The sequence below is a fragment of the Medicago sativa genome, chromosome 7, assembly GCF_051527215.1.
Source record: "Medicago sativa cultivar Bolivia chromosome 7, Bolivia_mono, whole genome shotgun sequence".
NCBI lineage: Eukaryota > Viridiplantae > Streptophyta > Magnoliopsida > Fabales > Fabaceae > Medicago > Medicago sativa.
Window position 1 is genome coordinate 91,351,681 of NC_140755.1, and position 23,326 is coordinate 91,375,006.

At 34.8% G+C, this 23,326-nt stretch overlaps 2 protein-coding genes and 4 pseudogenes across 9 annotated transcripts; 2 read left to right on the forward strand and 4 right to left on the reverse strand.

The window, feature by feature from the left end:
• Window positions 1-101: 101 nt before the first annotated feature.
• Window positions 102-1,362, reverse strand: LOC146910187 (RING-H2 finger protein ATL16 pseudogene; annotated as a pseudogene). Its single transcript, XR_015020678.1, has one exon. The product of XR_015020678.1 is annotated as an RING-H2 finger protein ATL16 pseudogene (transcript).
• A 2,687-nt stretch (window positions 1,363-4,049) lies between these two features.
• On the reverse strand, window positions 4,050-4,778 carry LOC146910188 (putative F-box protein At1g65770; annotated as a pseudogene).
• Window positions 4,779-5,642: 864 nt separating this feature from the next.
• Window positions 5,643-6,172, forward strand: LOC146910189 (ethylene-responsive transcription factor ERF095-like; annotated as a pseudogene).
• Window positions 6,173-8,719: 2,547 nt separating this feature from the next.
• On the reverse strand, window positions 8,720-11,461 carry LOC146910190 (F-box protein At2g26160-like). Of its 6 annotated transcripts, XM_085724252.1 has the most exons (4): window positions 11,344-11,461; window positions 10,541-10,613; window positions 9,208-10,441; window positions 8,720-9,049 (listed from the first exon to the last, which is right to left on the reverse strand). In XM_085724252.1, the coding sequence occupies exon 3, from the start codon at window positions 10,357-10,359 to the stop codon at window positions 9,211-9,213; it is 1,149 nt and encodes a 382-aa protein (XP_085580378.1). In that variant the 5' UTR covers window positions 10,360-10,441; window positions 10,541-10,613; window positions 11,344-11,461; the 3' UTR covers window positions 8,720-9,049; window positions 9,208-9,210. The 6 variants fall into 6 exon arrangements, 5 of the variants coding, with proteins under 5 accessions (XP_085580378.1, XP_085580380.1, XP_085580377.1 ...); XM_085724254.1 differs by lacking the exon at window positions 10,541-10,613 and having other exon boundaries at window positions 8,720-9,045; XM_085724251.1 differs by lacking the exon at window positions 10,541-10,613.
• Window positions 11,462-15,841: 4,380 nt separating this feature from the next.
• Window positions 15,842-16,493, forward strand: LOC146910191 (ethylene-responsive transcription factor ERF098 pseudogene; annotated as a pseudogene). Its single transcript, XR_015017864.1, has one exon. The product of XR_015017864.1 is annotated as an ethylene-responsive transcription factor ERF098 pseudogene (transcript).
• A 511-nt stretch (window positions 16,494-17,004) lies between these two features.
• Window positions 17,005-17,899, reverse strand: LOC146910192 (putative F-box protein At1g44080). Its single transcript, XM_085726828.1, has one exon. It carries the CDS (start codon window positions 17,784-17,786, stop codon window positions 17,055-17,057), a length of 732 nt encoding a protein of 243 aa, XP_085582954.1. The 5' UTR covers window positions 17,787-17,899; the 3' UTR covers window positions 17,005-17,054.
• Window positions 17,900-23,326: the final 5,427 nt, after the last annotated feature.

The following is a 23,326-nucleotide window of genomic DNA, read 5'->3' on the forward strand; positions in this document are numbered from 1 at the left end:
AATATCACATGGCAGCCTATGAAAGCAATATCTCTTATTTCCTCATATCGTTTCTGTCACTCCTTCCTGACATAACTGGAATGGAAATTTTGAACGCAACATAAAGAAAAAATAATGAAAATCAAATTATCACATCACTTCACATTACAAGTTTACATTATAGTATTATTAAACACTGTTCTTGAGGAAGTAATGCAGTTTTTTTATACCCTACCATAACGAAATGGAAAGAAAGATCTTCGACCCTTGTTACTACCGCGATTACAATCTTCATAGCTACATCCCTCACTGTTGATTCCACAATCCTCATTTTGATGCCTATTATTCTGTTGGATGATGTTTTGAACATCCACATAAGCTTTTCTATCACTTGCAGAATCCAATGAGAAGGATCTTCTGATAGGCTGAATAGAAAATTGATCGTCTTTTTTTCTAACATCAATACACTCATCACCCATTATCGAACCACGGTGGCACTTCCGTGGTTTCAACTGCACTACCTTCATCTCCTCCTCCGCTTTCCTAGTTGTAGAGTGAGTTCTACTCAATGTTTCTAGTCTTTCCCTTGACTCATTTCGCTCTTGCTGAATCTGAGACCGTGTTCCCCGATTCTCTCCATCTCCCCACAATTCAATGACCACAAAATCTTCATCACTACCCATGTTAGATAGTAACTGAGAATCTTGTGGAGAAGAGCTTGGTGCTGCTATGATACGGTTCATCAGAAATTGTGTGTTACCTGAAATGCTTGTTCTACAAAGAGGGCAGTTTGCATTTGTTTGAAGCCAAATGTTAATGCAATCCAAGTGAAAGTGGTGGCTGCAATTAGGAAGTACTTTTAGCATATCTTGTTCTTGGAAAGAATTCAAACATACAACACAACCCTTTACACTTTGATGATTATCATCATCACCTTCTCCTTTTGTGAATTGAAATGTTGGAATTTCTTGGATGACGGATTCATCGACTCCGCGAGTCCAAATCCTTGGAGAGAATGCTATGAAGGGTTCTTCATTTTGTGGAGGTGGGAGGATGGAAATCCATCTCAATGGGTGCCAATTTAAGCAGCATTTGGTCACAAAAATCAAGTAGGTGATAAATATGAAAGTAGTGACCAAGATACTTAGTACAACAATGACAAATATGAGTAAAGCATAGTGGGAAGAAGATTGTGCCATTTGAAAACTATGAATGTTAGATATGATATTTAAGATGTTCTTCCCTTTTAAGAGATTGATTTGTTTAATAGGAATGTGAAGGAAAGAAAGATATTGTCTTGGATAGAAAGGAGAATAAAATAGTGATGAAATTGGAAAACCAATAAAATGAATGCATTTGGATTATTATGAGTTCTAAGTTGTAAGGAACAAGCACATGTGTTTGTCATAAAAGGAACTACACATAGAGAAGCACGAGGGGTCGGTGTTTGACTTTACAAAGAGGGTTATCTTTTTCTTTTGAAAAAACCAATCTTTGTAGTGTGTCATTTTTGGCATTTACTTTGTTTTGTTTGAATGAATGTTGTCTTGGCCCTTGTCCCCGTCTTTACTAGTAGTGAGCTCATAACTGATAAGTGTGTCTTGGGTGGTCCTACTAGCTGAAACTAGTGACGTCCCTTAGTGACTGCCATGGCTCATGGTCAACCAGATAGCTTAAGTCGGTCGAATCCAAAAATATTGGGTCGGTTCGGTTTGTATTTTTCTAAATCCAATATATGATTTGGGTATCATATCCAGAAAAACATCAACATCTCCCACCTCAAAGTCACTTACAAGTGAGCATATTAATTCTAAGTTCTTCAATACATATAGCAATTCGAAAATGTGTACTATTCACATTAGTTACTTTGATAATATTTTTAAAATAATATATAAATAAAAACGTTAGCATATAAAATGTTTGATTTTACTTAAAAAAAGATGTTGTTCGATTTATCTCAATCCATATTTTTAAAATATCAAATTTTTATAATTTTTAATTATATATAATTAAATATATTAATGGCCAACGTTGTGTATTGACGTGTAGTGATTAACTGCAGCATATATTTAGAAGCAGAGAAGTAAAATATACAGTATTTATGCTGTTTGAATGCATATTTTCGGACAAAAATGAAGTTTTATTAAAAAAAAAAACATTTCCAAAATTATGTGTAGGTTTTTTAGAAATTTGGATGGATAAAGTTGCTCTCCAGGAAAATATGTAATCCTGCGAACTCAAAATCAAATCGTGTTTTAAGCAATTATAAATTCTAGCATGAACTTAGTGAAAATGCTATTTCATAAAATTATAAGACTAAAAATGACATTTCTAAAACAATAATTATATTCACAGGTTTTTTTATATGTTAATCATCTGGTTCTTATGAGAATGAATCAGATAATTTAGAATTTGGTTAGAAGGTAAATAAAACCTACAAAATAATTGTTCAGCTTAGAAATTAAATTTGGATTTTCACAAATAATTTTTTCTTTAGTAAAATTCATTAATCAAGGGTTTATATTCATATGTTGTGTTTGAGCAAGACAATCATAATTTTCCTCTGGAAACAAATGAAAATTTATTCTTCCTTTTTATTATTTTTTTCTAATTTTTACTTCTAGTCAACTTTGTCATAATATTGATTATTTAAATATTAATACGATAACAAACTTGGATTGCCTGCATTAAAAAATTCTTAAGAAATTGTCTAAGAAACTGTGTTGTAGTAATAAGAAACTTTTGTTTGACCAATTGTCCTAAGAAATTTGAAATCTCAAGATTCATGGAACACATATGTCTTACAATACATGATTCCAAAAACATGATATGATGCTAGCTTTTGGACAGATGATAATATATTTTTGTTTAAGGAGTTGTTTACTTGGTTATGGTACCAGTTTGTCTCTTTTTTTTCAACTTTTCCTTTTGTTTCCTTCTACTTTCAAGTTCCAACAATTGTGGTTGACCGTAACAAAAGACCATAATTAGTTGGAAATCGTTCTTGTCCACTGAATTTTCTATTCAGCCCATACATTAAAGGAAGATTCTCTTCCTTCAATTTGGTTTGTGCTCATTCTATATTTTGGCAAACCATACAGATTCTTTGTGATCAAGATCCTTTTAATTGTATCAGTCACATTTATATGTAATTTTCTGCAATACAGATGGCAGAACAAACTAGGGTGATATGGAACATCATCATACACACTGCTACGCTTTCATTTTATTATAGTTTTTTTGTTTGACTTAATTTATAAATATGCATCTTAGGAGAATATTCCAATTAACATCAATAGAAAATATTGCAAAATCAAAATAGCCACCAAATTCTGTTTCAATCTAAGAACTATGATAAGACGAGATGGATATATATAGCTATTGAGGTTCAATGTTTCACCTCACTAGGTTAAGATATTATTAATAACGTGATGTACTTGATATATATATATATATATATATATATATATATATATATATATATATATATATATATATATATATAAACACACATTGACCATTAGTTTAGACAAACAAGTGGCACCGGTGGGACAAATGGTTATTTTTCTATATCCAAATTTCTCTTGGATATTATTATAAATAATGATTAAATTGGCATTAGTAAAAATTCTTGATGCATGATCTTTCTGACCACATAATCTGTCTCGTTAGAACTATATACCAACTAGGGTGATGTTCTTTATGAATAATAATAATCCAAACAAAAAATTAGTCCTTGCATTATGTGGTGGCCTTTCCAAAGGTGATAGGCTTATAGCACTGAGCATATTATGTGAACAAATACCTAAGCATGTCAACTAAGCTATAAGACAAAAGACATCATTATTGAAAATTCTTATTATTCTTTAAGTGAAGAAATGCATGTCATGTTACTTGATAGTGAAACAAAATCATATCAAAGGAACAAATTATAATCATAATAATAATTAAAAGTAGGATTCCAGTGATTCATGACTACCAACTGCGGTTGGCATAGATGGTTTGACGTGTTCTTCGTTCTTGTTGCGACTTAGATTCATATTTTGAATTCTACAATTGATAAGTTATACGTAAATTCAGTTACAAATTTTCGATGAGGTTAATGATTCTCCTTGAACTTGTCTGAGTGTGTGTCTTTCCAAATCGACATTTATATATGAAATAAAAAAATCACCACCACAAGACACTAAAATCACATGTCATATTTATGTGCATTTTTATACTTGGTCACAGGATGGAACAAAGTTGGAAATGGCCACAAAATATTAGCTGGTTTAGACTCTGAATTCTCCAAGCTGAAACAAGAAGTCATGCTTTTAGAATAGAAGTAGACACAATATCTTTCATATCATAATAATCTTGAGCCAGCAAGGCAAAGTTTGAGTTTTTATCCAAAATAAATGAAACATCACCCAAATCATTTACATGCAACCATTTACCCCATTCTTGATCAAGCGTGTAAACTTCCACAAAAACAACCTTGACCAAGTAACCTCTTTTGCAATACCTTTCATCATTAATATACAAATCAACCACATAGAGACTTTCGTTATACTCTACTAATTGCTTCTTTTTTTGTATCAGAGTTCACCCTTATATGCCTCTTTTTGTCACAACAGGACAAGTTTTTTGGTGAAAATTGAACCAACTTCAAGGACAAAGCATTGATCCAGAAAATTGTTCCGTTATCATCCATAACATAAAGTTGTCCCTTATGCAGTATTATATCATCAAAAAAAATGTTTACTCCACCATCATCCTTTAATATGGTATTTTGCTTTTCTCCAATATTGGAAACTTTAAATACTTAGGGCCTGTTTGTTTTGGCTTTTCACCATCAAGAATCACTTCTACAAACCTCAAAAGTGAAAAATTGAGTTTTCAATGATGTTTGGTTTGGCTTTTAAGAATTGCTTTTATCCTCCAAAAGTAATTCTCCTTAAAGCTACAATTCCTAGCTTTTGGCTTTTCTAGAATCAATTCTCCATTAAATTTTATATTTTTATTATTACAACCTATTATTTTCCTTTATCAATTCTCCTTTTTTATGGTTTGTATTTAATTTGAGGAAACAAATTTAATCAAAAACTTTAACGAACTTTTCTTCAAAAAAAAAAAAAAATTTAACGAACCAAATTAGCCCCATAAAATATCTATGAACATGAGTTACCAAGTTTTGGATTATTTTTTTTTACGGTTTTTCCGTTCAGATTTGCTGTATTTTTTTTTCTTTTATGCTACATTTTATCATTTTTGACAACCATCTCTATCATTATGTTCTTTAAAAAAAATCTCTATTATTATTTAACTTAAATATATTTTATCAAAAAATATAAAATACATAGAACAAATATTTTGTCAAAAAATTTGGTTTAATGATCGTATTTATTATTTTTTAAATTAATATATAGAAAAAATTGTTTACTTACATTAAATAATATATCTACATTTAGTATTGATTTGCACATACATTCAACTATGTCCATTTATTTTTATTTACCTATGTCCATTTTAGTAATTATACATTCAAAAACAATTTTGATCAAAACTATCCAAACAACATTCATTCTGTTTAATCAATTCTATGTTATTGTATCCAAACATAAATCAATTCTATCAGAATCAATTCTATCCAAAGCTGAACCAAACACACACTTAATCACTATGCAGTGCAAAGACCATGCAACGACCCTCAACAGGAAACAAGATTACTTTGCGAACGTTGAAAACATTGCAAACATAATTACCAGATGCACACTTAAAACCAGATACCTGTCGTCCATCACACAAGCACATGTATGAAGAGGAATTAACAAAGCAAATCAACTATAGAGGAGTAAGGATCCGGCCCTGGCGAAAATTTTGCCGAGATTAGAGATTCGGCTAGGTTCTTCAGCCATCTCAACTTTCCACATGAACATTTTCCTTGCAGTGTGGCTTATAATTCTTCTAAGCCATCTTCTTTATCCAATTCAACGCCATCATCATCATCATCATCATCATCATCATCATCATCATCATCGATTAAATCAGAGCTTGGTGAACAAGTTTTAGAGTTTGAATATTGGGATGAAACATTGTTAGAGGAACTCTTGGATTTTGAGAGCATCCTCAACCAAAACTTGTTCAAGTAGAAGTTACATGATTTAAGTATGAGTTTTTTTTTTGAAACAGCAAATTTTATTAAACGACCTGATCCTTGCTCAAGACGAACAGAGACCGGTGAAATTGAGGATACAAACAAAGGCGCCGTATATAAGCGGAACACCCGAAAATAAACACCCTAAAAACACCCTGGAGGACCTCACCCACCAAAATACACGTCACCTCCTAAAACAGACTCCTTCACGAAACCGACCACTGTAAAAACGATATCCAACCATCCATCGTCACTACTCACCCCCCAAGAAAAAACACCCCTAAAAGATAAAACCCCCGTCCTGAACACCAAAGCTGAGCCACATCCGCTAAACTCCTAACCAAAAGATCATTCAGCTTCCACCACCTCTCATCCTCCGATCCATCGAGAGAAACCAAAAAAAGCCCAAAACCAAACTTGAGCCAAAGAACTGACTCCCGATCTCGAATCAAAAGTGATCGGCCCACCAGACTTTAAGACCAAATCAGAAGGGCACCCCTCACCCCCGATACACCAGAGAAACACCAACTCCCGATCTCGAAGCAAAATTAATCGGCCCATCGGAAACCAGCACACAAAAAAGAATGACAAACGACATGGTATGCGGTAGTGCAAACAACAAACATATCAAAAGGAAAAGGCTTAGCTCAACGGGACCTGCTTCCTCCAAACACCCTAAACACCTTGACAACCACAAAAAAGCAAACAAGAGCTAGTGACGACGAACAAGGACCCGAGTAACAGAGGCTGCCTCCAAAATGAATCACCACCCACAAAAACACCCACCTCCTCACCTAAACAACACCAGTCACCCCCTTATATAACTCTCGTCCACAAACCGTTCCGACACCAACTTCGAGTCCAAAAAAAACCACGCTCCCCCACGCAAAGCCACCCCACCACCATCACCACCAACAGAGTACACACAGTAACGTCAAGGGGTCTGCCACCAAACAAGCAAAATCCGAAGCACCACGGCCACAGACACGAACAACCACAACCACCACGATCCTTACGACAACAAACGATCCGGGAGTTCGTTGAAGGAGGATTAATCATGAATGGAAGAGATACCGCCGCACCTGCAGCCGCCGGAAACGAATCACACATATCGGCACCGCACCACACCTCCACACCACTCCCCCACACATCACTACCATCACGACACCGCCACACACACAGAACAACACCAAGCAAAAATCATGTGAGCCGCTACTGCTGTAGTAGGTGACACTAACAACACAAGCACGTAACTTGAAATAAAGTCAACTGAATCCATCAATTTTGAAGCTCATGCACATCTTAAGTGGGTTGAAGCACATGAACCTCTTCATGAAGACATAGATACGCTAAAGACATTGGACTAGGTAAGGCAAATGTGAATCATTGGTGGGGTTGGTCCATGTACAAAGTAGCAAGTAGTAGCCGTAAGTGATATTCCTACCTTTAAACAAAGGATGAATTCTCTTAGATCATTCATACCCACCTCCCAAGCTTTCTTCAAAAAAGCACCACCCATTCTCCACCACCAACACGTCACCACCTCACCAAACAGGAAGAAACCGGACCACCACCATGTCTCCACCACCATATCTTCACCCACACCTCACAAGACACCTCTAAACGGATCCCTTGACAGATCCACCACCACAGCCGGCCTCACACCACCCAAAACCACCTAAAACCGCGACCACCGTACCTCAACCAAGTAGATCTGAAACAGATCGGAGCTCACCAAAACAGGACCGGAACCGGGAACGGAATGCTTGTAAAAGGTTCAATGCTTGTAAGTATGAGTGATCTTGTTCTGTTTTTATCCGAAAGATATGTTTAGTACTTAATGTCAATTAAGTACTTTATAAGAGAGTTGGTCGTGAATACACAATGTTTATTCCAATTTGATAAATAAGCTTAAAACTACTCCTTCGGTCCCTTTTTATAAGCATCCTTTCTGCGGGTGAAAATGATGCTTATAGCATAAAAATAAGATACAGGGTATAAAATATAATGAGAACCAAGTTTTGTTGTGACAAGTTCAATTCATGTCATGCTAGCATGGTTTTAAACTGCTCTCAGTAACAGTAATTTGGATGCAGTATCCATGTCCTTTTAAATGGCATTAAATAAATTACTCAACAAACTAATCAAACATCGAGGTTTGTGATTCGTTCACATTAGATGGAGGTAAAGTAATTGGCATTTACTGCTATGTATCCAAACTTTAATTTAAGGTATATATTTCAAATACAAAGGGGTTCCATACTCAACACATACCCAAAAATGGTGACAAAGGCTCAAACATAAGATATAGCATTGTGGCAAAAATTTCTACCAATGAAGTCCTCAACCGTTTAGGTGCTTAGGAGTGACTACTACTCTTAGATTTTGATTATTGTTTTGTTTGGTTGGTTGCACCGTTTTGTTTTGGCATCTTTTTTTTTTGCTTGATTTTTGTATCATTTCAATCTTAACACTTCTTGTGTTTTGATTGTTCTGCTTTAATAAAATTCTATTTTGGCCTCTTAAAAAAAATTGAAATAAATTCAACTTTAGACAATCATATAATATTCTAGTTACAACAATAGCAAAAGATGCAAGTAATTAACAATAGTCACAATATTAACATTATTAGTTAAGCAAAATACATCCATTATTCCTAAAAATGAACACAAAGATAAAGAAAAAAGTCACCAAGTTCAGTTTCAAAATTATTATTACTGAACAAATATGTCATGTCAGTGTCACCTAGTATTGAAACAAAATCATATCCAAAGGAACAAATCATACCAATAATTAAAAAGTAGGATTTCAAGGAAATCACTACTACCAATTGCAATTGGCATAGATGGTCTGACATATGCTCACATCTACTGTGACCTAAGTTCAATGAAGTTGGTGGTTTTCTCTATCCTTGCATGAGGGTGCGCCTTCCTGAATGTAAATTTTTATATTAAAAAAAGTCGCGACTACAAGACATCAAAATCACATATCATATTTATGTGCATAAATATACTTACAAATTAATTGATCACTGGATGGAACAAAGTTGGACCAATCCAAAATTTGTCAATGTGCATAAATATACTTACAAATTAATTGATCACTGGATGGAACAAAGTTGGACCAATCCAAAATTTGTCAGCAGGTTTAGACTCTAAACTCTTCAAGTTGAAACAAGATGCCCTGCTTTCATAATAGAAGTAGATGCAGTTTTCTTCACACCCATAGTAATCTCGAGCCAACAATGCAAAATTTGTGTCTTTATCCAAAACAATCGAAACCTCACCCAAATCTTTTACTTCTAACCATTTACCCCATTCTTGATCAAGCTTATAAACTTCCACAAAAACAGCCTTCAAGAAGTAACCCCTTTTGTAATACCTTTCATCATTAATATATAAATCAACCACATATAGACCTCCGTCATACTCTACTAATTGCTTCCTGTTTATGTTAGAATTCACCCTTATATTCCTATTTTCAGCACAATGGTACATGTTTTTTGGTGAAAATTGAACCAACTTCAAGGAAAGAGCATTGATCCAGAAAATTGTTCCTATTTTATCCACAACATAAAGTTGTCCCTTGTAATGTATTATATCATCAAAATATTTGTTTTCTCCACAATCATCCTTTAACATGATATTTTCCTTTTCTCCAATATTGGAAACAGTCAACTCTTTATCATTATGCAGTGCAAAGACCATGCAACGACCCTCAATAAAAAACAAGATTACTTTGCAAATATTGCAAACATTGCAAACATTATTACGAGATGCACACTTAAAACCAATTTTATCTTCATGATGACTTCGAGTATATACTTTAGACAACTCAACAACTCGAAAGTTCATCAAATCCAAAATTTTTTCGGTATTTTCCTCGGCTCGGATTCTCGTATTAGTGAAGAGATCAAAGAGATAAAGTTTGGAGGAATTTGAATTTTGAAAAACTTTAATGATCCCACCTTGATTAGAACAAGAAGTTGAAGGGTTGTGATCATGTGGTGATGGTTCAATGCGGTATATTTTGGTTTGGAGTAGAAAATAATTTTGATGTGGAATGCAAAGGTTGTGAGAGGCAGGTGGAGGAGGAAGAAGAGAGCGCCAAAATCTACAAACACTACGGAATCGAACAACATCAATCGTAGTGTTCAGTTTTTTGGAAATAATTGCCCACAAATCTTCAAGAAGATTTGAGTTTGAACACTCCACTATCTTATTCATATCCATCGCATTCATAGCACACTCTTTAATTTTTCTACTTCTTCTTCAAGACTTGTTCTTCAATTCTCCACTTAGTCCCTTACACCTTTTCTGGTATCTGCTTTTCATGGATTATATAATATAAACGAACCTCTCTATATAAAGAAAATTCATAATACAATTTTAAATTAAAAGTATAATAAAACGGGTTTTGCACCTTTATGTATACATATTTTCGTCTCCTATTAAGTTTCCAACATTCTTCCTTCTTCGACTATTTTATCAGTTGCCTTTCAAAGGATAAAATAATACTAAATACGAAACTATAGTATGAGTAAGCTCCATAGTATATTTGAAATTTACAATCTTCGAAAATTAAAATAAGATGTGGTGCTAAATTATATGTTTTTTATGAATAAACAGGTTGACGCTCGAACAGAAAAAGCTAACGAAAAGTTCCACAACGTCAGAGCCATTAGGGGGGATACAAAGAAAAAGCATGAATAACATCAAAACAATGAAAAATCAAGGAGAGAATAAACTAAACCATGCTTGGCCAAAGCAAGCATCAGGCGCTTAGCCGTTTGGTTTGCTTCTTGTTAGAAATCTTGGTTGAGTCTTACACAACCCCACAAAACCACCTTGTGAGGTGAGGATTTGCCCCACTCCACTTATAAACACATGTTCAGACCATATTTTATCCCATGTCGGACTATTTAACTCTTCTCTTAATATATGATTCCAATGAACCTTACAATACAACCGACTCTAGATAAGAGGCTAAGGCTAAAATACGACAAGGGATAATAAGGGTGACTCACTCAACAACCCTAACTTAAAAAGTGGATAGCAGTAAGAGAGTCACTCTCAATAATGTGATCAAATAGCACTAAAAGCCTTTTTCATAATCAAGTAGTAAACAACAACCACAGAGCAAGTAAGAAGCGATTAACATTTGAACAATACAAAATTTAAAAGGAACGAAAAACGATTGAGATGAAAAAGGAATCAAATAAGTACCTGAAGAAGGAACGTCGTTCACCGCCGTACGAACCACCGTTGACCGATGAAGAAGGACTTCGACTCCAATTTTGTTTCCAGGAAAAGGAAAAGGAAAAGGGCAGAACGCTAAAAGATTAATAATCGGTGAGAACTAGGCTGCCTTTGAAAACTCATCCTAGGGAATCGAACCAAGGTGCTCACACAAACTAGAATCTTTCTCCAAAACCACTTGACCAATGCATTTGTTGTGAAATAATCTGGAATGCAAATATATGTTTTTATTGACATTTTTTTTTTGCGATCTCTTATAAACCCAGCTTCAGTAAAAAAAAAAAAAAATTATATGTGTGTATATATGAAATAGTAAATCTTTCCATCCTTAAAAAAAAAAAAGTAAATCTTTCTTTATAATAAGGAAGGAATTCATTCATTTGATTTTTTATATTTTAAATATAATTTTTTATATAAATTCATACTTTTTTTTTTTTGAGAGATCATACTTTTATTTAGATTTGATGATCTACAACAATGTTTCATTTGTGATCAATCAAATTGTGATTTATTTTAGATCCGACATTTCGTTTGGATCAGATAAACTATTTAAAGTTATTCAATGACAATTATGAGGACAAATGTAATGTTTCGATTAAATATTTTTTCATTTTATATGTAAAAAAATATGTTACATATTTGTTTTGTGCTCCTTGAGGATTTTATTTAATTATATCTGTTGATACAAGTTTTTATGTATCAAGATGAGAAAGTATTTTTTTTGAATAAATCAAAATGGAATATATTGCTTAAACCAAAGCGATTCACCCCGCACAATCAAGATGAGAAAGTTAATATGACAATTTTGAAAACTAATAACTATTTTTAAAATATTAACATTAATGTAGTGTTTCAATTAAATATATATTTTTTATTTTATTTGCAAAACATCGTTAAACAATTGCACCACACTTGTAACATCCCGATATTTTATATAATTTATATATGTCCTTCGTAATCATTTTCTTGATTTATGATTTATTCAACTACTAAAGAATTTTTAAAAAAATTGTAACACTCCCTATTGAAAATTGTACTTTTGTTCGCTCAATGAGTTTTAAAAAATTGACGAAAACAAGTTTTAGGCATTTCATTTAATAATAAAGTTTGGGTGCATGTTGGAATGTTAATATCGATACGAACACTATCTACATATGAAGTTGTTCTAGCTAAGATGAAAAATTGTTGTTTTTAAGACAATTATTTTTTATGATGCATTAACATGTGCTATTGAGACACAAGTTAATATGATCCAAAAAATAAGATTAAATCTATATGTGAAATTGGCAATAATAATATAATATGATTCATTCTTTTTCAAAACAAGATAAAAAAAATTGATTAAAAGATTGTCCTAATTATATTTTGCATCTCTTATTTTATTAGACTCACGAATGTAGTAATCACCTTTATTAAAATTGAACTTTTTTTTTTTAAGAATTAAAATTGAGCTTTTTTGTCTACGTTTTCACATTTGTTGTAATTTTGGTCACAATTCATGTTTTTTTCTCTAAAAAATTTCCTTTTGATAATGTAATATTCGAGTTCCATTCCAACATTTACACTCAGTGGCGGATCTTCTTGGGAGCCCATGGGAGCCATGGCTCCCCCCAGATCTGATATAAATACTATATTACACTGTTATTATCAAATGTTATGCCTGTGTCGCAGTGGAAAATGAAGTTTGTTTTGCACTATTAGGTCGTGAGTTCGACCCCTTCTGTCTCTTTTTTCTTCATATTTTTATTTTAAAATGACAAAAAGTGGCTAGGCAAGGATTCGAACCATTGATCTTAAGGTGGTATCCAAGCAATATAAACAACAACACCACATATCAACTTGTGTTCATTGTGTGAAACAACTTATATATATATATATATCTAACAAATATTTGGCTCCCCCCACATATTTTGTCAAGATCCGCCACTGTTTACAGTTGACTATAAGAGAAGAAGACAGTTGTGAAGAATCATAGGATGAGACTGGTAAAAGACCATAAACATCAGTAAGAGTGCATATATGTATTTATGAGATAGAAACTCAAATGAAAATATGTTGATTGATTATAGATCGATAAAAGATAGTGAAAATAAGTACATACAACTATATTAATCCTATTTATAAGACTTAATGGACTAACCAATTATATAACCAACTTCTAACTTTACTAACTAGGAGTAATTAACTAATAACTAATCCTAACTAATCAATTCTAACAATCTTACCAACCATAATTAGTTGGATTGTCCACCGAATTTCCCTCCAAAAAAGACAATAAAAATAAATGAAGATATACGCTCCACTTTAGCAACAATATATCCATGTGACTGATCCAAGCACAAATGAAAATCACAAAATCTCAAGGTTGCACCAGAGATTTGATCAAACAAAGAAATTTTGAAAGTTCGGTTAAGTTAATTATTTCCAAATAGTTTGTTTTTACAAAACTATTTCCAAATAGTTATTGAAAAGTTACTTGATTATGACAACTAATTAAATGTGATCCATGCCATGCTGATCTTAATCTCATAATCATCATCAATTTGATATATAAGGACTTCAACAATTGAAGGGTGAAGGCAAGTAGTTCCAAAGATACCTTCTGTAGCTTCCATAGTTGGGAGTAACACCACCATGGAAACAAACATTCGTTTAATTAACCTTCCTCATTAACTCAATTAAAATCAAGTCAATTGAATTCATCAATGTTTTGTTCCACCCAAAAATCAAACTCGCAACAAATTGTTATTTGATGGAGCTAATAACCAGGGCCGGCCTTGAGGGGGTGCAAACAGCTCAACCTAGCTGGGCCTCCCTCAAGGATGGGCCTCCAAAAAAAAATTTGTACCCAGTAGTATACTATCCTGCAATAAAGGGGGTGCAAACAGCGCATGACTTTTGATTGTTTTGTGCAGGTTTAATTTTCCTCTTGCTTTTGGTGTTAGGTGGGGATTCCTCATGTATACGGTAATTATTTTCACCTATGGGTGTACCGCATATATACGGCACGTTGTATTTATCTTTTAAAAAATATAAATAGAGCATTGCTCTTTTTAAAAAAATACGTTTTGATTTTATCACTGACCTCTTTTCATTCTCAGAGCCGAGCCTCCGAATTCTCAGGGACGGCCCTGCTAATAACCAATTAAACTCAATCACTTGATTATTACTAGTAACTGTGATTTCGGCAACAATATCAAGTTATTTTAATTGGATTGCATAAGTCACATTTATATGTAACTTTCTGCAATACAATGGATGGAAGCATAAGCTCGTCCTATTTACAAATCTATCAAGTGGCAAGACCTTAGATGCGGAAAGTCTTTATCGATTAAACGAATTGGTTCAAAAGTAAAAAGATACAAAAAAAAATTGCAAACAAAGAATACACAATGTTTGCTCATAAAATTCGGTCAATTGTGCCTATCTTTACGGCTGTCCTGCGGCTAGAGCCTAAGGTGTCTATATCGATTAAGCAATCTGGTTCAAAAGTGAGAAAGATTAACAAAAAAAAAATGCAAACAAAAAATACACGATGTTTGATTATGAAATTTGGCCAAATGTGCCTATCTTTTTAACTGTAGTGCGGATAGAGGCTATAGTGTCTTTCAATTAATCAACCTTAAGATTTATAGAATACAACTTGTATTTACTAAATAATACAGTCAAGATTACCTGACTCATACTCAACAAAACATGCAGGACCAATAGTAAAAGATTCTTTAAAAAAAAACAATAGCAAAAGATGCAAGTAATTACCATTCCAATAGCAAAAACATTTTCCTTAGTTTTACATGTTTGTGCAAAAAACACTCCACAAATCATTCTCAAAAGGAACATAAGTATTCGGCACAAGGGACAGAAAAATGAAGATGTACATGATAGTGCAATATTTTCATCTCAATATAATTTCTTTGTTTGACTTTGTAAATATAAATATGCATCTTAGAAGGATATTCCAATTGATATCAATAGCAAAGATTGCAAAATTAAAAAAGCCACCAAGTTCTATTTCAGTATCTAAGAACCATGACGTAAGACAAGATGGATAAACAGTTGAAGTTCAATGTTTCCCCTTTCTATCTGAAGATACTATTAACCACGTGATGAATTTCATATAATAAGATTGTATTATAATGTGTTGGTCCTTTAATAAATTAATATATAATGTTACCGTTAGTACTTGACTAAACGGACCATCAGTTTAAACAAGTGGCACTGGTAGGACAGATAATTCTTTTTTCTATATCCAAATTTCTCTTAGATATCAATAATAATGATTAAAATAGCATTAGCTCTCTGGATGCATGATCCTTCTGATCTCATAGTCTGTGTCGTTAGAAATATATAGCAACTAGGTGATTTTCTTTATGAATAATAATAATCCAAACAAAAATTAATCCTTGGCTTATAGCATTGAGCAGAGTATGTGATCAACATACATTGAATTCTATTACCAATCTCAATCATTTGGTAGTTTTCACCAATCCATTGAACCTTGAATAAATTTCCAAATAAGTGCATTTTTTGTAGCACAGTATAAAAGGCTAAGTTATTATGTTGATAACATTCTTGTACATACAATGGAAGATGACAGAAAGAAAAAGGTAAGTGAAGGTGAATTACCAAAGCAAATTAAGTATAGAGGAGTGAGGATAAGGCCATGGGGAAAATTTGCAGCCGAGATTCGAGATTCGGCTAGGCATGGTGCTCGAGTTTGGCTTGGTACATTTAACACTGCTGAGGAAGCTGCAAGAGCTTATGATCGCGCTGCTTTTGATATGAGAGGTTCTTCTGCAATTCTCAATTTTCCTCAAGAACATTTTCCAAGCAATGTGGCTTGTAATCCTTCTAAGCCCTCTTCTTCATCCAATTCAACCTCATCATCATCATCTTCAAAGGTTAAATCGAAGCTTGGTGAACAAGTTATAGAGTTTGAGTATTTGGATGAAAAATTATTAGAGGAACTCTTGGATCCAGAGAATACCATCAATCACAACTGGTTCAAGTAGGAGTTACTTGACTTGGGGAGTTGTTCTATTTTTAATCCTAAACTAGTACTTAATGTCGATTTAGTACTTTATATAATAAAATTGGTTTGTTGTTACAGTGTTTATTCATGACTTGCATAAGTTTTTATTTTTTATTTTTTTGGCTTTCATTTGAACCACAATGTTTGAATAATAATGTTGATTCACACAACACAAGTGTGGTGGTAAAATACGAGTGCAATAAGTGTGATGAAAATAAAATAAAATCTGTTTTCCCATACAAAGCAAGACATGTTTGACATAACATGGTCAACTGTTACCTATGCATCAAGCTATAAGACAGAAGATATCATCGTTGTTCAAAATTATTGTTCCTCATTAACTCAATAAGTGAACAAAGACATGTCATTTCACAAAATCTTATTCAAAGGAACAAATCATACCAATTATTAAAAAGCGGGATTCAGAAGAAGTCATTGCTACCAATTGCGGTTGGCTGGCACTGATGGTCGAACCTCTGTTGCGACTTATCATCAATAAGTTTGGTTGTTCTTCCATACCTTATATGAGGGTGTGCGTTTCTGAATCTAATTATTTATATTAAAAAATAAATAAATAAAATAGACACAACCACAAGACAATAAAATCAATGGCAATCTTCAATAGTGTGATTATAGTACTTACAAATTAACTCGTGACAGGATGGAACAAAGTTGGACAAGGCCAAAAAATGTTAGCTGGCTTAGCCTCTAAATTCTCCAAGTTGAAACAAGAAGTCCTGTCTTCACAATAGAAGTAGATGCAATTTCCTTCACATCCGTAGTAATCTTGAGCCAACAATGCAATGTTTGAGTCTTTACCCAAAACAAACGAAACATCACCCAAATCTTTTACATCTAACCATTTACCCCATTCTTGATCAAGCTTATAAACTTCCACACAAATAGCCTTCAATATGTGACCCAATTTGTAAAACCTTTCATCGTCAATATACAAATCAACCACATAGAGATTTCCATCAGACTCTACTAATTGTTTAGTGTATGTACTAGAAACCTTCCAGATATTACTCTTTTTACCACAACATAAGTTTTTTGGTGAAAATTGAACCAACTTCAAAGACAAAGCATTGATCCAGAAAATTGTTCCCATTTTATCCACAACATAAAGTTGTCCCTTGTAAAGTATTATATCATCAAAATACTTGTTTTCTCCACCATCATCCTTTAATATGGTATTTTTCTGTTCTCCAATATTAGACACTTTCAACTTTTTATCAGTATATAATGCAAAGACCATGCGACGACCCTCAACAGAAAACAAGATTACTTTGCGAACATTACCAACACGTTTTAACCGAAAATCAAAATTATGACATAGAGTGTATAGTTCAAACAACTCCACAACTCGAATGTTCATCAAATTCAACACTTTAGGTGTAGTTTTATCCTTCGATAGGAGTCTCTTATTAGTGACAAGATCAAAGAGATAAAATTTGAAGGAATTTGAATCCTGAAAAACTTTAATGAGCCACCCTTTATTAGAACAAGAAGAAGTTGATGGTTCGTGATCATGCAATGATGGTTGAATGCGGTATATTTTGGTTTGGAGTAGAACAAATCCTTGATGTGGAATGCAAAGGTCGTGAGAGAGAGGTGGAGGAGGAAGAAAAGAGTGCCATGAACTACAAGTACTGCGGAATCGAACAACATCAAGTGTAGTTTTCAGTTTTTTTAATATAATTTCCCATAATTCTTCAGGAAGATATGAGTTTTATTGAGATTGTATAATGGTTGTGTGTCTTACATGATCACACTGAATGTTTATTTATATTCATATGCTTGTGTATACAATTGGTAACGTATTAAATATGATTAATTACAATATTAAAAACTAATAAACACTAGTAAATACACAGTTGACTAATGTTGATTCTTAACACTCCCCCTCAAGCCGGATCATATATATCATATGAGCCGAGCTTGTTACAAATATAATCCACTCGAGAGCCCTTGAGAGACTTAGTAAACATATCAGCCAATTGGTCTTCAGACTTGACAAAATCTGTGGTGATTTCACCAGAGAGAACTTTGTCTCTTACATAGTGACAGTCTATCTCTATGTGCTTGGTTCGTTCATGGAAAACCGGATTGGATGCAATATGGAGTGCAGCCTGATTGTCGCATATGAGTTTTGTGTTTTGGAGGTCTCCCAATCTAAGCTCTAAGAGTAGATTCTTAAGCCATGCAAGCTCCTTTGAGGCTGCTGCCATAGCACGATATTCAGCTTCTGCACTAGATAATGCAACTGTGTTCTGTTTCTTGCTTCTCCATGAGATCATATTTCCTCCAATAAGGACACAATATCCAGAAGTGGATCTCCTATCTGATGGTGATCCGGCCCAGTCAGCATCTGAATAACAAGTGATTTTAGCATCGCCATTGTCTTCATATAATAGTCCTCTTCCTGGTGAATTCTTTATATATCTGAGAATGCGAATAACTGCGTCCCAATGACTATCACAAGGAGCGTTCAGAAATTGACTCGCAATGCTGACAGCAAAGGTAATATCAGGTCTGGTGACTGTAAGATAATTGAGTCTGCCTACAAGACGTCGATATCTTCCCGGGTCTTTCAATGGCTCCCCCTGACCCGGAAGAAGCTTGACGTTTGGATCCATAGGAGTATCAATAGGACGGCAATCAAGCATACCAGTTTCAGTCAAAATATCTAGAGCATATTTGCGTTGGTTAATTGCAATGCCTGATGAGGACTGTGCGACTTCAATGCCTAAGAAGTATCTGAGAGGACCTAAGTCTTTTGTCTGAAAGTTTTTGAAAAGATGGGCTTTGAGTTGCTGGATACCTTCTGAGTCATCTCCTGTAATGACAATGTCATCAACATAGACAACAAGAAATATGCACCGACCGGTGGAGGAATGAAGGAAGAAAACAGAGTGATCCGCTTCACATCTAGTCATACCAAACTGTATTAAGGCAGAGCTGAAGCGACCAAACCACGCACGTGGGGACTGTTTCAGTCCATAAAGAGAACGGCGAAGCCGACATACGAGTTTAGAATTACCAGGAACAGTAAAACCTGGAGGCTGATCCATATAAACTTCCTCCTGCAATTCACCGTGTAAAAAGGCATTTTTAATGTCCAACTGATGAAGGGGCCAATGATGAATGGCAGCCATCGCAAGAAAGAGGCGAACAGAACTGATTTTGGCCACTGGTGAAAATGTGTCACCATAATCGAGACCAAATATTTGTGTGTAACCTTTAGCTACCAAACGAGCTTTGAAACGATCAATTTGACCATCTGGCCCTACTTTCACTGTATAAACCCATCGACAACCCACTGTGGTTTTGTCTGGAGGCAATGGAACAATGTCCCAAGTATTATTTGAATGTAATGCAGCCATTTCTTCCACCATTGCTTGGCGCCAATTAGCATCAGTCATAGCTTCTCCTGTAGACTTAGGAATAGACACAGAATCCAAAGCAGACACAAAAGAAACATAGGAAGTGGATAGACGATCATAGTTTAAAACACAAGCATATATAGGATTAGGATTACGGGACCGAGTACCTTTCCGTAATGCTATTGGAAGTTCATGTGCAAGTGACGTAACGAAAGGAGCAGTTGGAGCAGGAGATGATGCCGGAGGATCAATATCATCTCTGATTGTTGGTGGAGGAGGTTTTCGTCGCTGGTAGACACGCAAGGGAGGTGCGGTAGGGGCTACAATGGGTGCCGGGACAATAGAAGGGATATCTTGAACATCTGTAGTAAAGTTGTCATCAGGTGACACAGAAGCAGAGAAGAATGGACAAGTTTCAAAGAACGTGACATCAGCGGAAACAATGTATCGTTGAAGTTGAGGACAAAAACAACGATAACCTTTTTGTATACGTGAGTAGCCTAGAAAAATACATTTGAGAGATTTGGCTGAAAGTTTGTCTTTTCCTGGAGTGAGGTCATGAGCAAAGCATGTGCAACCAAAGACACGAAGAGGGACTGGGTAGAGTTCATGATGTGGGTTCAAGATAGAGTATGGAATCTGATCTTGAAGGACAGATGAGGGCATTCGGTTAATTAGGTGACAGGCTGTGAGAAGGGCATCACCCCAAAAACGGAAAGGAACATTGTGGTGAAGTAAAAGGGTTCTTGCGGTTTCAACTAAATGACGATTTTTACGTTCAGCGACACCGTTTTGTTGCGGTGTGTGAGCACATGATGATTGATGAATAATCCCCTCTGAAGTTAAAAAGGTTTGAAATTGGGATGACAAATATTCACGAGCATTATCAGTGCGTAAAACTTTAATGGAAGTATCAAATTGATTTTTCACTTCTGCATAAAATTCTTTGAATATATGGAAAACTTCTGAACGATTTTTCATTAAAAATAACCAAGTACATCGTGAAAAATCATCAATAAAAGTTACAAAGTAAGAGTAACCTAAAGTTGACTTGACACGACTAGGACCCCAAACATCGGAATGAACTAAAGCAAAAGGTGACGCAGCACTTTTATTTACTCGTTGACTGTAGGTGTGACGAGTATGTTTACCTAACTGACATGATTGACACTCAAATGACGAAAGCTTGGAAAAACTAGGAACTAAAAGACGCATTTTATTAAGGCTAGGATGACCCAAACGCTGATGTGTAAGGCTTTGAGAGGCAACAGAAGCACATGCCACCGGCGGTGAGAGATAATATAATCCTCCAGATTCATGCCCTGCTCCAATCGTCCGTCCTGTACGTCGATCCTGGACATAAACAGAATTATCAACAAAATGAAACGAATAATTACGAGTACGAGTGAGTTTGTTAACAGATATTAAGTTGAAAGGACAACCGGGAGCATAGAGACAGAATCTAAGGACAAGTTTGGAAGTGGGTGAGCCTGACCAAGGCCTTGAACTTTGACTTTGGAACCATTCGCCACAGTGACAGGAGGCAAAGAATCAAAGTAAGACAAATGAGATAAAAGAGATTTATTACCGGTCATATGATTAGAGGCAGCAGAGTCAAGTACCCAAGGACCAAGGGAGGACGATGTGGAGATAAAGGCTGCAGGATTACTAGACTGTGCAACAACGGTAGAAGATGATGGCTGATGGGCTGCTTTGAACTGAAGGAACTCATTGTAATCAGCTGCCGGAATAGTAACATCTCCGACGGTAGTAGGTTGAGCAACGGCAGCAACTGTAGGCTGTTGTTGTTGTTCTCTTGCTTTTGTACGACAATCAGCTTCAATATGGCCGTAGCGGTTGCAATAGTTGCAACGAACACTATTACGACTACCGCGTCCACTGCGTCCTCCATTCCGTCCACCACGGCCATTGTAATGCGAGGCAAGAGCAGATGAATCATTAGGAGATGGAGTGGAGACATGACCAAAAGCATGAGGTGTGGCCAATCGCAGCAATTGTTCACTAACTGTCTCATAATCGGGAACAGTAGATCCGGATAAAATTTGGTTGCGCACAGAATCAAGTTCTGGTGGCAGTCCAACAAGAGCCATGACCATGAAAAACTTACTGCGTTGTTCAGCATGAGTTGTTGCATCACTAGTGAAAGGCATTAAAGTTTGAAAATTAGCCTTTAAAGAATCAAGCTTACTAAGATAAGCTTGAACATCCATATTCTCCAATTTCAAAGAATTGAGGCTGTGAACAACGCTGTAGAGACGGTGAACATCATTGGAGAAGACTTTCTTAGCCTTTTCCCACACTTCATAGCAAGTAGTGAAAGCTTGGTACTGTGCTTGGAGATGGGGTGCTATTGAAAACCATAGAACGGTGCATAGGGATGCATCGACTTGCTTCCATTTTGTGCGATGAACAGTGGCAATATCTTTGCCTTGTTTGGTCAAGTGATCTTCAAGACCTTGACCGTGAAACCAGAGTCTGACGGCACCAGCCCATATGTTGTAGTTGGCTGTTCCGGTTAGCTTCTCACACGGAATGAGCGGAACTTTGGTGAAAGTAAAAGTATCGGCACCTCCGGTATCACCCATGAGTGTTGGCTGGGCTGTAGAGGTCGTCGGAGTGAGACAAACCTATTGGTAGTGGCACACCGGAGGGAAGATGCGCGGTGGCAGAGATGAGGATTGCTCAGTAGCCGTTTGTAATGGTAGGGTTACTGAGGCATATAAGAACAGATCGTGAAACCTAAAACTACTGATACCATATTGAGATTGTATAATGGTTGTGTGTCTTACATGATCACACTGAATGTTTATTTATATTCATATGCTTGTGTATACAATTGGTAACGTATTAAATATGATTAATTACAATATTAAAAACTAATAAACACTAGTAAATACACAGTTGACTAATGTTGATTCTTAACAAGTTTGAACAGTCCTTTTTGTCATTCATATTCATCACATTCACAACACATTTTTTTTTCCATTAATGTCTCGTTCTTCAATTTTCTACTTAGCTTAGTCACTGACACCTCTTTGGTCTCTATTATGTTGCTTTTCATGGGCTATATAATCTATAACAAACCTCTATATAAAAAAAATATCAAAATTCAAATTAGAATTATAATTAATAATATTGAATTAGTAATTAGAAAGAAAATTTTACAATATTGAATTATAAAGAACACCATAATTAAACTATGGACACTACGGAATCGAATGGCATCAAATGTATTGTTACGATTTTTGGATATAATAATAACTAACCATTCAATTGTGTCTTGTCATCCATCACAAAGACAAAGATTTTTTCTAATCCTATAGAGAAAAGAACCTATAATTCTAAGTAGAAGAGTACTAACAACACTCTCTTTTCAACACATTTATTAGGTGAAATTAATGTGGAACTTACCACTTTATGCGGGACACATTTCTAAAATGTGAGACATACATAAATTTCACCCAACAAAGAATGACCTTTAAACTTTTTTAGAAATAGAGTCTTGTTGGAA

What these genes read in the sequence shown, in the direction of transcription:
- LOC146910190 (XM_085724254.1), bottom strand. Translation starts at nt 10,359, where the DNA reads ATGAATGCGATGGATATGAATAAGATAGTGGAGTGTTCAAACTCAAAT.
- LOC146910192 (XM_085726828.1), bottom strand. Translation starts at nt 17,786, where the DNA reads ATGAACATTCGAGTTGTGGAGTTGTTTGAACTATACACTCTATGTCAT.